At 39.9% G+C, this 12,563-nt stretch overlaps 1 protein-coding gene across 1 annotated transcript in view; it reads left to right on the top strand.

Annotated features, from left to right (window-relative positions):
• Positions 1-12,563, top strand: part of ism1 (isthmin 1) — a 94,803-nt gene that overhangs the window by 43,696 nt on the left and 38,544 nt on the right. Inside the window, exon 2 of the mRNA XM_073051277.1 lies at positions 10,004-10,255. Within this exon, the coding sequence (XP_072907378.1) occupies positions 10,004-10,255 (252 nt within the window). The remainder of the gene's footprint in view (positions 1-10,003; positions 10,256-12,563) is intronic.

The following is a 12,563-nucleotide window of genomic DNA, read 5'->3' as shown; positions in this document are numbered from 1 at the left end:
TAATCCCTCCTGTTTTCCAGATTTTGCTTTAAACATGGCTGGAACATTTCAGTGAAAACATAGTTTTAAAATGCCAGAGGGAGTTCTCTTGGTTGAAAGACCTTGCTTGAGCTATAGTTCAGAGAGAGGTCTAAAATAACAGGGGATTCTAAAACCGTGTTCCCAAATATGCAGACAGATCCTTGGCCCTAAAATCACAAGGAAAAGTTTTCTTGTTTCGAAGAGAATCCAACTTCCTTCACCAACATCTTTGTGGAAGTATGTGCGTGGGTTAGCCTCTGTTGTTGTCTTGAGAGTGGAAAAGTCCACATGAAGACATCAAGTTCTCAGAAATGTATTAAAATATGGCTTAATGACACAGACTATAGCTGTAATATATCAGAATATAAAATCTACTAATTGATGGATAACTATGGTACAAACAAAATTAAAGAATTTTAGTTCCAAACATCAGAGCTGCATTTGGTTGTTGTGACCGTGCTCCTTTGGGTCAAAAGATATGTGGGCAGAGAAAATGGGCACCCTCACATACACCCTCCAATGATCTGTTTTCTGTAACCCTTCCCTGTTTCATAATTGCCACCCATTCACATCCTCTCTCACAGCCAGAGGATGACAGTGGTAATACTATGCTGGAGTTGGAAAATGTATAGCCTGCTCTCGGAATTGTACATTCCACATGTTAAGTGCCTAACCTCTGAAGAAGAGAAATAGCCTGGTGATGAGAGAGGTCTGTGTTTTTTACGCTGTATCCTGTCTGGACTTTGATATCTCCCTACGCTTTGATATTTTGTTCAAGACGAATACAGATAGCACACTTGTTCCTGACCAGTGGATTCTCTGCTGCTGTGATCAGTACCATGTGTTTCCGTATAACTTTCTCTCAAGGTCAAAATGGACCTCCAGTAGAGGATATTGTAAAATTTCAACTGGAGATGTGAAACATACTTTCCTCAGTGCATAAAGTTAAAGAATAATCCCATTTACAAAACTGCCATTAAAACCAATGACCCTTTACTAACAGGTTTCCTTCTAACTTTACACTTGAGCAGAAGCAGACCTTTCCAAATCAGAATCAGATTTATTATCACTGTCTGAGAAGATATGAAATGTATTGTTTGTGACTGCCAATCAGACATAAAATTACTAAAAATTACAAAATAGAGTGCAAAAAAATAACAAGGTTGGGTTCATGGGCTGTTCAGAAATCTGATGGCAGAGGTTAAGAGCTGCTTCTCAATCCTAGATTATAGGTCTAAGGCTCCTGTACCTGTCCTCTGATGGTAGGAGGGAGAAGAGGGCATTTTGAAACAGCAAATAGTAGCTACAACTGTAAGATTTATTTATTTGTTTGTTTGTTTGTTTGTTTTTATTTCGAGGTACAGCGCAGATTAGGCCCTTCCAGTCCTTCGAGCTGCACCACCCAGCCCCCTCTACAATTTAACCCTCACCTAATCACAGGGCAATTTGCAATGACCAATTAACCTGCTAACCAGTACGTCTTTGAACTGTGGGAGGAAACCAGAGCACCTGAGGAAAACCTGCGCATTTCATGGGTAGAACATATGAACTCCTTACAGAGGACACCAGGATTGAACTCCAAAATCTGACGCCCCGAATAGCGTCGCACCTACCGCTACTCTACTCCAGATGCAGAGGCTCCGATTGATTGTACTGCTCTGTAATTGCTCTGCAATTAACTGTGAACTGTAAGGGGGAAAAAAAGCCCCATCTATTACATAACTTTTATAAGGGGAATTGTGGTTCACTTGAATAGGAAGATTGTCAGCTGTAGTAATGTGTTTAGAAATTCTCAGCCAGCCATGAGTGAAGTATGCATGTGTGGGGAGGGGGTAAGGAATGTAGCACATCATTAATTGTCTTCAGCAGATGGATGTCCCAACAGCTGTTCACTGAGCAGCATTGGGACCAGAGTCGTGAAGGGTGCCGAAAGTTCTCCTGTCTCCTGAAACAGCAGTTGGTTCACAGGCTAACCCAAGAGTGAAGGTGTATAGTTTGACTCTGAGCAGGTAGAGAATCAAGTTAATACAACAAGGAATGTAGACCAGACTTGGTAATAAGCACTTAGCTGTCCTGACAAAGGACCACATCCAAAATATCCCTATTTCCCCCTCAGGAGGTTTTGTTGGCCTACTGCATGCTTCAGATTTTCACTCATTGCAATATGCAGTGCCTATAAAATCTATTCACCCCTCTTGGAAGTTTTCATGTTTTATTGTTTTACAACATTGCATCACAGTGGATTTAATTCGGCTTTTTTTTTTGACACCGGTCAACAGAAAAAGACTCTTTCGTGTCAAAGTGAAAACAGATTTCAACAATGTGAACTAAATTAATTACAGATAAAAAAACACAAAATAATTGATTGCATAAGTATTCACCACCTTCAAGTCAGTATTTAGTAGATGCATCTTTGGCAGCAATTACAGCCTTGAGTCTGTGTGGATAGGTCTCTATCAGCTTTGCACATCTGGACACTGCAATTTTTCTCCATTCTTCTTTACAAACCTGCTCAAGCTTTATCAGATTGCATAGGGATAGCGAGTGAACAGCTCTTTTCAAGTCCAGCCACAAATTCTCAATTGGATTGAAGTCTGGACTCTGACTTGACTACTCCAAGGCATTAACTTTGTTGTTCTTAACCCATTCCTATGTAGCTTTGGCTTTATGCTTGGGGTAACTGTCTTGCTGGAAAACAAATCCTCTCCCAAGTTGAAGTTCTCATGCAGACTTCATCAGGTTTCCCTCCAGGAATTCCCTGTATGTTGCTGCATTCATTTTACCATCTACCTTCACAAGCCTTCCAGGTCCTGCTGCAGTGAAGCATCCCCACAGCATGATGCAGCCACCACCATGCTTCACAGTAGGGATGGTGTGTTTTTGATGATGTGCAGTGCTAGGCAGATTTACAGCTCTGCCATATTCTTTCCATTTCTTGATGATTGACTTAACTGTACTCCAAGGGATATTCAGTGACTTGGAAATTTTCTTGTATCCATCTTCTGACTTGTGCTTTTCAATAACCTTTTTGTGGAGTTGCTTGGAGTGTTCTTTTGTCTTCATGGTGTCGTTTTTGCTGGGATACTGACTCACCAGCAGTTGGACCTTCCAGATACAGGTGTATGTTTCCTACAATCAATTGAAACACCTTGACTGCACACTGGTCTCCAAAAACAGACCTCCGTTTAACTCATTATGTAACTTCTAAAACCAATTGGCTCCACCAGTGATGATTTGGTGTGTCATATTAATGGGCAATGAGCACTTCTGCAATCAATTATTTCATGTTTTGAATTTGTAATTAATTTAGATCACTTTGTAGAGATTTGTTTTCACTTTGACACAAAAGAGTCTTTTTCTGTTGATCAGTGTCAAATAAGCCAAATTAAATCCACTGTGATTCAATGTTGTTAAAAAATAAAACATTAAAACTTCTGGGGGGTGAATACTTTTTATAGGCACTGTATGTATGTTGCTATTAATAATTTTGCCCTTAGAAATGGACATTTGAAGATTCCCAGACCTGATGTAGCTCATATGCACAAGCCTGTGTATGCAAGGGCATATTAATAAACACAAGTACTGTATTTGTCAATGAATACAAACACATTAAGAGTAAAGCTCACTTTATCATGATCCAAATAAGTGCTTCATACAACCTTAAATGAGCACTGCCTAGTGCAATGGTGTGTTTTTTCTACCCATCCCCAATTGTTCCTCTCAATGTGAATGTCAGTTAGTCCTAATCGTAATAATTTATTTATAGAACACTTTAATTGTTGTAGTTCAAAGTGCTTTACAATGGTATAAAGTGCAAACATGAAAATAAAAGAGAAAAGATGTTAGTTAAAAATAAGACTAAATAAATAGATTTTGAGCTGCCATTTTAAAATGTCAACTAAGTCTGCATTGATATAGTTTCTGGTATTGAGTTCCACTGTTTAGGAACATAGTTCGGTAAAACTGCCCTGTCAGTTATCTTTCAAGGAAGACAGCTTAAATTTAAGTTTTATGCAATTAAACTACAACCATTATGTAGCTGTTTGAGATTGCGGGAAGTGACTATATACAGTATAGTCCTTTGACTATGAATCCGGTCTAGGTTTCAGACTGAGTTCCCCACATTAACAGGGAGCAGGAAGGATGAACAAACAGGAGCCTGGTTGTCACTAGCCGTGACAGCAGAGCCTGATTAGAATATTGTGACTGGCAGCAAGCCAGTTGAAAGCCTAGACTGACGGGAGGGTGAGAAAATTCATGGCAGGAGGTCAGTAGCCAAAGATGCTCAATAAGATAAAACTGAGAAATCCTTGTTTCTCTTCCTAATTCTAAGCAGCTGATGATATTGTGAAAGTGACAAAGACCCGGACAGGGTAAATATAAGGCAGGGGAAAAAAGAAGTCCAAGTGTCCATTCTTCTGGGATACGCATTAGAAATTAAACCTCGGGTTTAATCAAATTGCTGTCTGATCTTTTAATAGAGGGGTTCATCTCTTGATTTCAAGAAGTTAATAGCACAGCCATGATAGCAGGAAGTACATCTTAATGTATTAAGCATTCACATTGATGTAGTGTTGCTTTTTTAGGCAATGGATTTCGGAAATGGTACTGTATGTTCTGAAGTTGGAAGGTGTGCACTTCTCTTGTTAGTATGCTGTATAACATGAATGTGTGCTTGTTTGTGTGTCTGAAGATACCAAAGTCCCTTCTTCATCTTCAAAAGAGGAAGATAAAGCTAGTTGTTCTGCAAAATTATTGAAGTAATTTGCCGTTTTGTGATTATCCATGGACTGATAAACACATCTTGCGTATTATTTAAGAGGGTACATTCGAGATTGCCGATTTATCACAGATTGCTAGCAGTGGCAACACTCCTAATGGGTACAGGGAACTGTTGTAATCAATATTACAAACCCAGAACATGCAGAACAATAACAAAATCTTGAACCTCTGACCCATATCTCTTGGAAATTCAACTTATGTTTAGTAACACATGAAAACTGTCTCCTATAGGAGCATGTTTAAGGTGTGAAAAGACTGGTGTTAGGCTAAGAGAATGCAGAACATCTAAACTTTTAACTCCAAAATTAAAGAAAAAGTCATGTTTCATTCTTCTGGCATTTTAAAAAATTAACTTCTATAACATAGACTTTCTGTAAACTTCAGTCAACTAGTACAGAAAACATTATCCATGTCATCAATTGGTAGACAGCATTTGATGTTAAAAAAAATTTCTTGACAGTTTTACTGTCTAGTTATACATCAGAGAACTTGCCTGCTGTAGATTATATGCAGAAATCATAAGCAACATTGCACCACAAGTATTTCATATCAGGGTTGCATAACTTCTGAGGGCTGGAAGCCGAGACAAATGGCCTGACAGATAATTAAGTTGAGCATCTTCAAAGGCTCCACTGGTTCAGTTTATATTGACGTTACCCGGTATGCAACTGAGAAGTTTGCCTGGAATCTGAGCTCTCTGTTCAGGAAGCTGATGTCAGTTGAAGTAAACAAAAGAAGACTAATTTTCTTTGATTATTCATTTACAAGATGTAGGGAAAACATTGCCCTTGAGAAGATGGTGGTGAGCAGCCATTTTGAATTGTCACCTGTAGTTTCTCACATTGGTTCCGATACAACTGAGAGGTTTGTTGGAGAACCTTGGAGAAAATGGTTAAGATTCACCACATGGTCATAGAATCATTCAGCATAAGAACAGGCCTTTCGTCCCACAGATCCCATGCCAACCTATCAAGCACCCGTTTACATGAAGTTCAGCAGTTTCACCGGTTGTGCCACTGCTGAGAGCCTGAACCGGTACTCACACAGAATAGTTCAGAATAGCAGTCTTTGTTCCCAACAGAGCAACAGTAAACACAACTTTTTTCCATAGATGCTGCCTGGCCTGCTGAGTTCCTCCAGCATTCCTCAGATTTCCAGCATCTGCAGATTTTCTTTTGTTAGCGGTAAATTCAATGAGCTTTAACAACAATCTAATAGTTTCCTGGTCATTATTACCCTTAAATAAGTTTTCAAGTGCTGATTGATTAATTCCTCAGCGGTGTAGATGGGATGTGAACTCATTTCTTTGGAGTTGTACTGGTTGACAGCTCCAGTAACTCAACCCGTGAAGCTGCTATGCTTACAATAGCATTTGTGCTCTAGGGCAAGGGAGAAGGGAATAAAGAAATGGCCCCTGTTCATAAGATGACAATTTCTGGAAATTGCGTGATTGTCGGTAATCTACTGAGAATGATCATGTTGGATGAAGTAACCTGAGCTCACATTTAATCATCAAGTTAATATGTGGCAACAGCTGATCTGACGTATGAGGTTGGGTAATCAATGGGATCCCGTGATTCACACATTCTTTAACCCATCTGAATTTAATTTCTTATAAGTTGGTAAAAATTTAAATCAGACTATAAAACCAGAGAACTAAACTGATTTTGTTAAATACTTACCAGAAACTTGTCCGAGCAGGAGTTTATGCTTTCATAATATAGAGAAGAAATTCTGCCTTATGACCTATAGTACCCATCTCCCACAGTGTTTCACATATCTTCTGGAACACACGAATCCCCTCAGAATGTGCTAAACATACATTGATCATTACTCTGCAGTGTATCCTCTGACATTGTACTCTGTATGTTTCTATATACTATACATGTGGGAATTCTAGTGCACCCAGAATGGAAAATGTGCTTCGTGGCACTTGGACATGATCCAGAGTTTGGAGAAGAGAGGTTCAGTAGGTTGAATTACCAGGGAAGGCTGGGAGGTTTGGGAATAGGAGTGGGGATGGTGGTGGGTTGTCTTCAGAAAGGATTATGGGCACAAGATTGAGAGTCGTTGGGGAAATGGGTGGAGTGATGGGGAATGGGACTTAAATTAGGGCCCTCAGCAATGTATAGGGTCACAATTTGAAATTACATTTTCAATCATACGGCACTGAAACAAACTGTATTCAGTGCCAGATTTCTAACTCGTATTCCTCAGCCAGTGAGAAGCAAGTCAGCATTGGTGTACAGAGGGATTCAGGTGTACTGGCTCATGAGAAAGGTGACATACAGGTAAGTAACTAGGAAGGCAGATGGTACAGCTGTCTTTTTGCCAGATGTAGGAATATGAAAAGAAATTAAACCTTGTTCTAGGTATACAGGGCTTTGGTGATGTCTTAGTGGATCATTTTCAGTTTTTGTATCTAAAGGATTTTCTGGCCTTGGAGTTAGTGCAAGACAGATTTATTTGATGTCTGCTGGACTGAGGGTGAGGCAAGATTGGTATGATTGTCCTAGGCTCAGTGGAATTTTGAAGAATGAGAGGTGATGTCATTGAACCATACAAGATTTTGAGAAGGATTAACAGAGTGGATGCTGAGAAGCAGTTTCCTCAGGCCAGAAAAGCTAGAACCAGGCAATCAGTCAGCTATTCTGATGAAAATAATCTTTTTTACTCCAAGATGAGTGAACCTTTAGAAATCTGCACCATGAAAGTCCATGGACTCTTAGTGATTATGTTCAAGACAGAGACTGATACTTTTTGGGCAGCAGAGGATTCAAAGGCCATAGGAACAAGATCATAAACTGGATAAGATGCAGTATCAGCCATGGAGTGAATGATGGAGCAGGTCTGACGGGCTGGGTGGTCTACTCCTGCTTCTATTTATTATGCTCTCAGGTTAACACTCAATTTGATTTGTCAGTTGGTTCATGACTACTTGACTAACAAATTCAATACAATTTTTAATCTAGTAATAGACAGTATTTATTTATTTATTAAGATACAACACTGAACAGGCCCTTCTGGCCCTTCAAACCGCACCGCCCAGCAGTCCCCAAATTTAATCTTACCCTAATCATGGGACAATTTACAATGACCAATTGACCTGCCAAATGGTACGTCTTTGCTCTGGGGGAGGAAGCCAGAGCACCCGGAGGAAACCCATGAGGGTCACAGGAAGAATGGACAAACTCCGCACAGGCAACTGTGGGAATAACTTGTCTCCTTGTATCTACTGCATACCAATCCATCCAGTTCCTTCAGGAATCATATCATTGTCTTTCACTAACAGCTGTTTGATGCTGAGTGGACTAAGAGTCACAGAGCATTACAGCGTAGATAAAGGCCTTTTGGTATACCAGCTCCATGCCAACCATGGTGCATACCCAGCTAGTCCCGATTTCCTGTGTTCAACACATCTCACTTTTAAGCCCCTTCCCTCCAAGTACCAATCCAACTGCTTCTTAAATGATACTATTGCAAGTGCCTCAAACACTTCTTGAAACAGCTCATTGCATATGCTCACCCCCCTCCCTTTGCATGAAAAAGTTTCCCCCATGCCCTTTTTAAGTCATTCCCCTAAGTCTACACCCCCTAATTTTGGATTTTACCCTGCCCTGGTGAAAAGATGGTTACCATCCACATTAGCTTTGCCTCTCATAACTTTGAGCATTCCTAAGGCTGTGAGATGAATGACTACCCTGCCTCCACCAAGGTCTCGTCACTAGGACAACAAGCTACTTACCTGTTTACTGTTTACCTTTGCTGCACACTTCACATGCATTTTGAATTATGTTTTATTAAATTATTTGTGGTAATATTTTGATTTACATGGTACGGGTGATATATGTATTGTTGGTGTACCGTGATTCAGAGGAACTTTGTTTCGTTTGGTTGTATATATGTACAGTCAGATGACAATTAACTTGAACTATTTCTTCTTCTAAAAATCAAACCTGGCCAGCTTTTCACTTTAGCTCTGGTCCTTGAGTCCTGGCAAAAATTATATATCATATACATCATAACAAATCACAACTTTCTGGCAGTGAGCTTAAGGCAGTAATTGAATTGTGAGTTTGTGCTGATTTCCCTGATTTAAGAAAAAAGCTTTGATCAGGTCCATGGCCTCCTCTTGTGCCAAGATGAGGCCATAGTTAGGGTCGACGAGCAACACCTTATATTCCGTCTGGGTAGCCTCCAACCTGATGGCATGAATATTGATTTCTCCTTCCGGTAAACAAATTTCCACCCACCTTCCTCTATTCCCTACTCTGACCTTTTACCTCTTCTCAACTTCCCATTACTTCCCTCTGCGTCCCCTCTTCCTTCCCTCTCTCCTATGGTTCATTCTCCTGTCCTATCAGATACCTTCTTCTCCAGCCCTTGACCTTTCCCTCCAATCTGTCTTCACCCATCACCTAGCCTCATTCCCTTCCCCCCGCCATTTTATTCTGCTGTCTGCCCCCTTCCTTCTCATCCTTGAAGAAGGGTGTCGGGCAGACTACCTTTTTATTCCCATAGATGCTGCCAGACCTGCTGAGTTCCTCCTGCATTTTGTACGTGTGTTGCTTTGGATTTCCGGCATCTGCAGGCTTTCTCATGCTTTTGATCAGGTATTTCCTTGTAATAATGCCAGACATCCTTTAGTAACATACTTGTGGAGCGCCAACCTCTTGTAACCTTCAACATTATTATATATTGAAATTTATTTTCTTACAGCTGAGACTGAACCTCACATTGATGAATAGGAAGTTGGTTATTCAACACCCCCTCATTGTCCACTGATGGCATTCCTCAACTAGCACCCACCAGTAACCCTGTGTCTCATTGTCTCACTTGAATGGTGAAAGGCACAGGTTGTCTGGCCATCTTCCTTCCTTGGCTCCCCACTGCGGCATCAAATGCATCATTGTAATATGATGCTCAGTGATACAGTTCACAAAAGAAAAATCTCCTTAGCTTCATCACTGCCAAATTCTTTAGATTATCAGTAAATAGAATCATAAATGAGAGCAGCACCGAAGCAGCCCTTCTGGCCTCTTGAGTCTTTGCTAGATTCTTTGAAACATGGTTTAGTTAGTCCCATTCCCCCTCTCTTGATCAACCTTTCTACAAGTTTTTTTACAACAATGCAATAGATCAAAGTTACACATGCCTCTATTAATTTGCCTCAATTGCCCTGATATTATTTGATTTGCAGACCAATGTCAACAATGGAAAGGCTTCTTTTTCCAATTCTGCTCGGACTGTTGTATCGGTGAGGGAATCTGATGGAAGGGGCGATTCTTCTCATTACCAGAATGATGGCAGACCTTTTGCAAAGGCCCAGACGCTGCAGGAGGAAGAACACACACCCCTTCAGAGAGATGGTCCGCGAACATTCCTCTTAGATCTGGAGAACTTCCCTGACTTGTCCAAAGCAGATATTAATGGACAGAATCCCAACATACAGGTATAGTATCATATACATTGAATTCTTTGATACCATGTGGATGCAACAGGTTAAACCAATGTTAAGCAAAATAAGTGCTGGCATTCAACTTCTGCATTTCACCCAAATGTGGCTGTCGCCAAATTCATACAAAACAGCCTGTGCTGTGAAGTAATTGCATGAGGAAAGTAGAACTCATTATCTTCAAAAATGATCAGTTTCATTTTTCACTGGGAGGGACTAAAGAGTCATTGTTCACTTCAATATTATTGTAACACACACAATGAAGGGTCTTGATGAATAGTTTAAGCCCAAAATATCAATTCCTCTCCATAGACACTGCCTGCCCTGTTGAGTTCTTCCAGCATTTTGAGTGTATTGCTCTAGATCTCAAACTATTCAGAATCTTTTGTGTTTAATACTATTGCACTATATTTTTTTTCGGTTTGCCTCGCTAAATTCCAAACTACTGGACTATGTTTCTGTCGCCAGTCACCCTTTTCAAAGTAGCACAAAGCGCAGATTTAAACAACACTACCACCTTGAAGTCATTTTTGTACTTGTACAGTTTCTCAGGGGATGATAATTGTTGCTATTTTTAGTGTGCTGCTAAATATGCTAAAGTTAAAATTCTTAAACAGGCTAATTTAACAAGCGGTCAACCTGTTTAAAATAAACCAGTCAACAAACATGCAAAACAGTGAGCTAAAATAGCAGTGAGCAGAACGTTAACAAAACTTATACTTAAACGTAAAAATAAGTTCTGAAGTGTTTGATGATTGGCTGGAGAAATACCATACTGCAGATGTGACGGCCAGTAGGCTAATTTTACGTTTCTTCATTAAAAATGCTGTCTTTGGTTGCTTAGAGGCATCCAGTGATTTAAGTTTACATTATATTTAACTTATTTAAAGAATTAATAGGATTTAAATGATAAGCAGTTGTTCCACAGTGCTTGGTGTTCAGCCAAGTGTAAAATGAAGTTGTTGCTGTAAGGGATCCAATAGAATGCATGGTTACACTTGATTAAACTCATTCACTAGGTGGCCTTTTCAAGTCTAGCGACATTTGCTGGTCCATGATTGATGCAAATCGCTGCTCTTTGAATTTTACACCCACCGCACTCCTCCAAAACTAAAAGGGAGCACACTTAAGCTTAAGGCACAAAACAATCCTAATACATTGTCCTAAGTATTGATGTTGTGCCACATTTTTATGTGTGGCTGAGATGCCAGCACATTCACAGACAATATGTGTACAATATGTTCCAATGCAGAGCTCTGAGCACAAAAGTATGGGCTAAGAAAGCAATGCAGTGGTGAAGGTATGCTGCCTTGATGTCCTTTAGCTGAGACAAGAAACCAAGGTTCAATCTACTCCACCAGCTCAATACAAAGACTCCATGGAGCATTTTCAAGCAAAAGCAGGGATGACTTTTCTCCTTCAATCAACAAATCTGCAACAGATTATCTGTTCATTATCACATTATCACTCTTATGTGTGCAAATTACCTGCTGAACTTTGAACATGGAAGACTGCAAAGAACATTGGGATGTCCTGTAGTTGTGAAAGATGGTTTGAAAACACAAGCCTCTTTACTTATCCTGGCCCAAATGAGCAATCAAATGACAGACCGACAGACAGACATACTTTATTAATCCCGAGGGAAATTGGGTTTCGTTACAGTCGTACCAACCAAGAATAGTGTGGAAATATAGCAATATAAAACCATAAATAATTAAATAATAATAAGTAAATTATGCCAAGTGGAAATAAGTCCAGGACCAGCCTATTGGCTCAGGATGAGGGGGAATGGTGAGGGGGAGAGCTTTTTTTGTATATTACAGTTCACATTTGTTTCCTATAATCAAGGATATGATCACTAAATGCTTAAAAGTGATATTCTCTCCCTCTCTCTCTCTCTCTCTCTCTCTCTCTCCCCCCCCCCCCCCCCCCCACACACACACACATACAAAAAAAAAAGATTTTCAAGGTAGGATGGTGTTCAGTTGAAAATTTCAAAACTGATATTGCTTTCACACAGAATTGTTCCAGGTTAACCTGGTAAATAAATAGTTATTATTTTTCACCAGTATCAAAGTACAGTGAAAAACATTGATCTGATTTGTATGCCATCCATATAGATTACATTACATCATTTAAATCAGTGCAGTGAGGTAATACAATAAAAGAATGCAGTATGAAGTATTACATTTACTGAGAAAGTGCAATGCAGGTACACAGTAAGGTGCAAGGCTATAGAGAGGGAACAAGTCCATCTTATTGTACAAGGGCCAGTTCAATAGTCTTAAACCAGCAGGATAGAGGC

This window comes from Hemitrygon akajei, chromosome 7 (assembly GCF_048418815.1).
Source record: "Hemitrygon akajei chromosome 7, sHemAka1.3, whole genome shotgun sequence".
In the NCBI taxonomy this organism is placed as follows: domain Eukaryota; kingdom Metazoa; phylum Chordata; class Chondrichthyes; order Myliobatiformes; family Dasyatidae; genus Hemitrygon; species Hemitrygon akajei.
The sequence above is the reverse complement of the archived record's forward strand: the minus strand, read 5'-3'. Positions and strand labels throughout refer to the sequence as shown.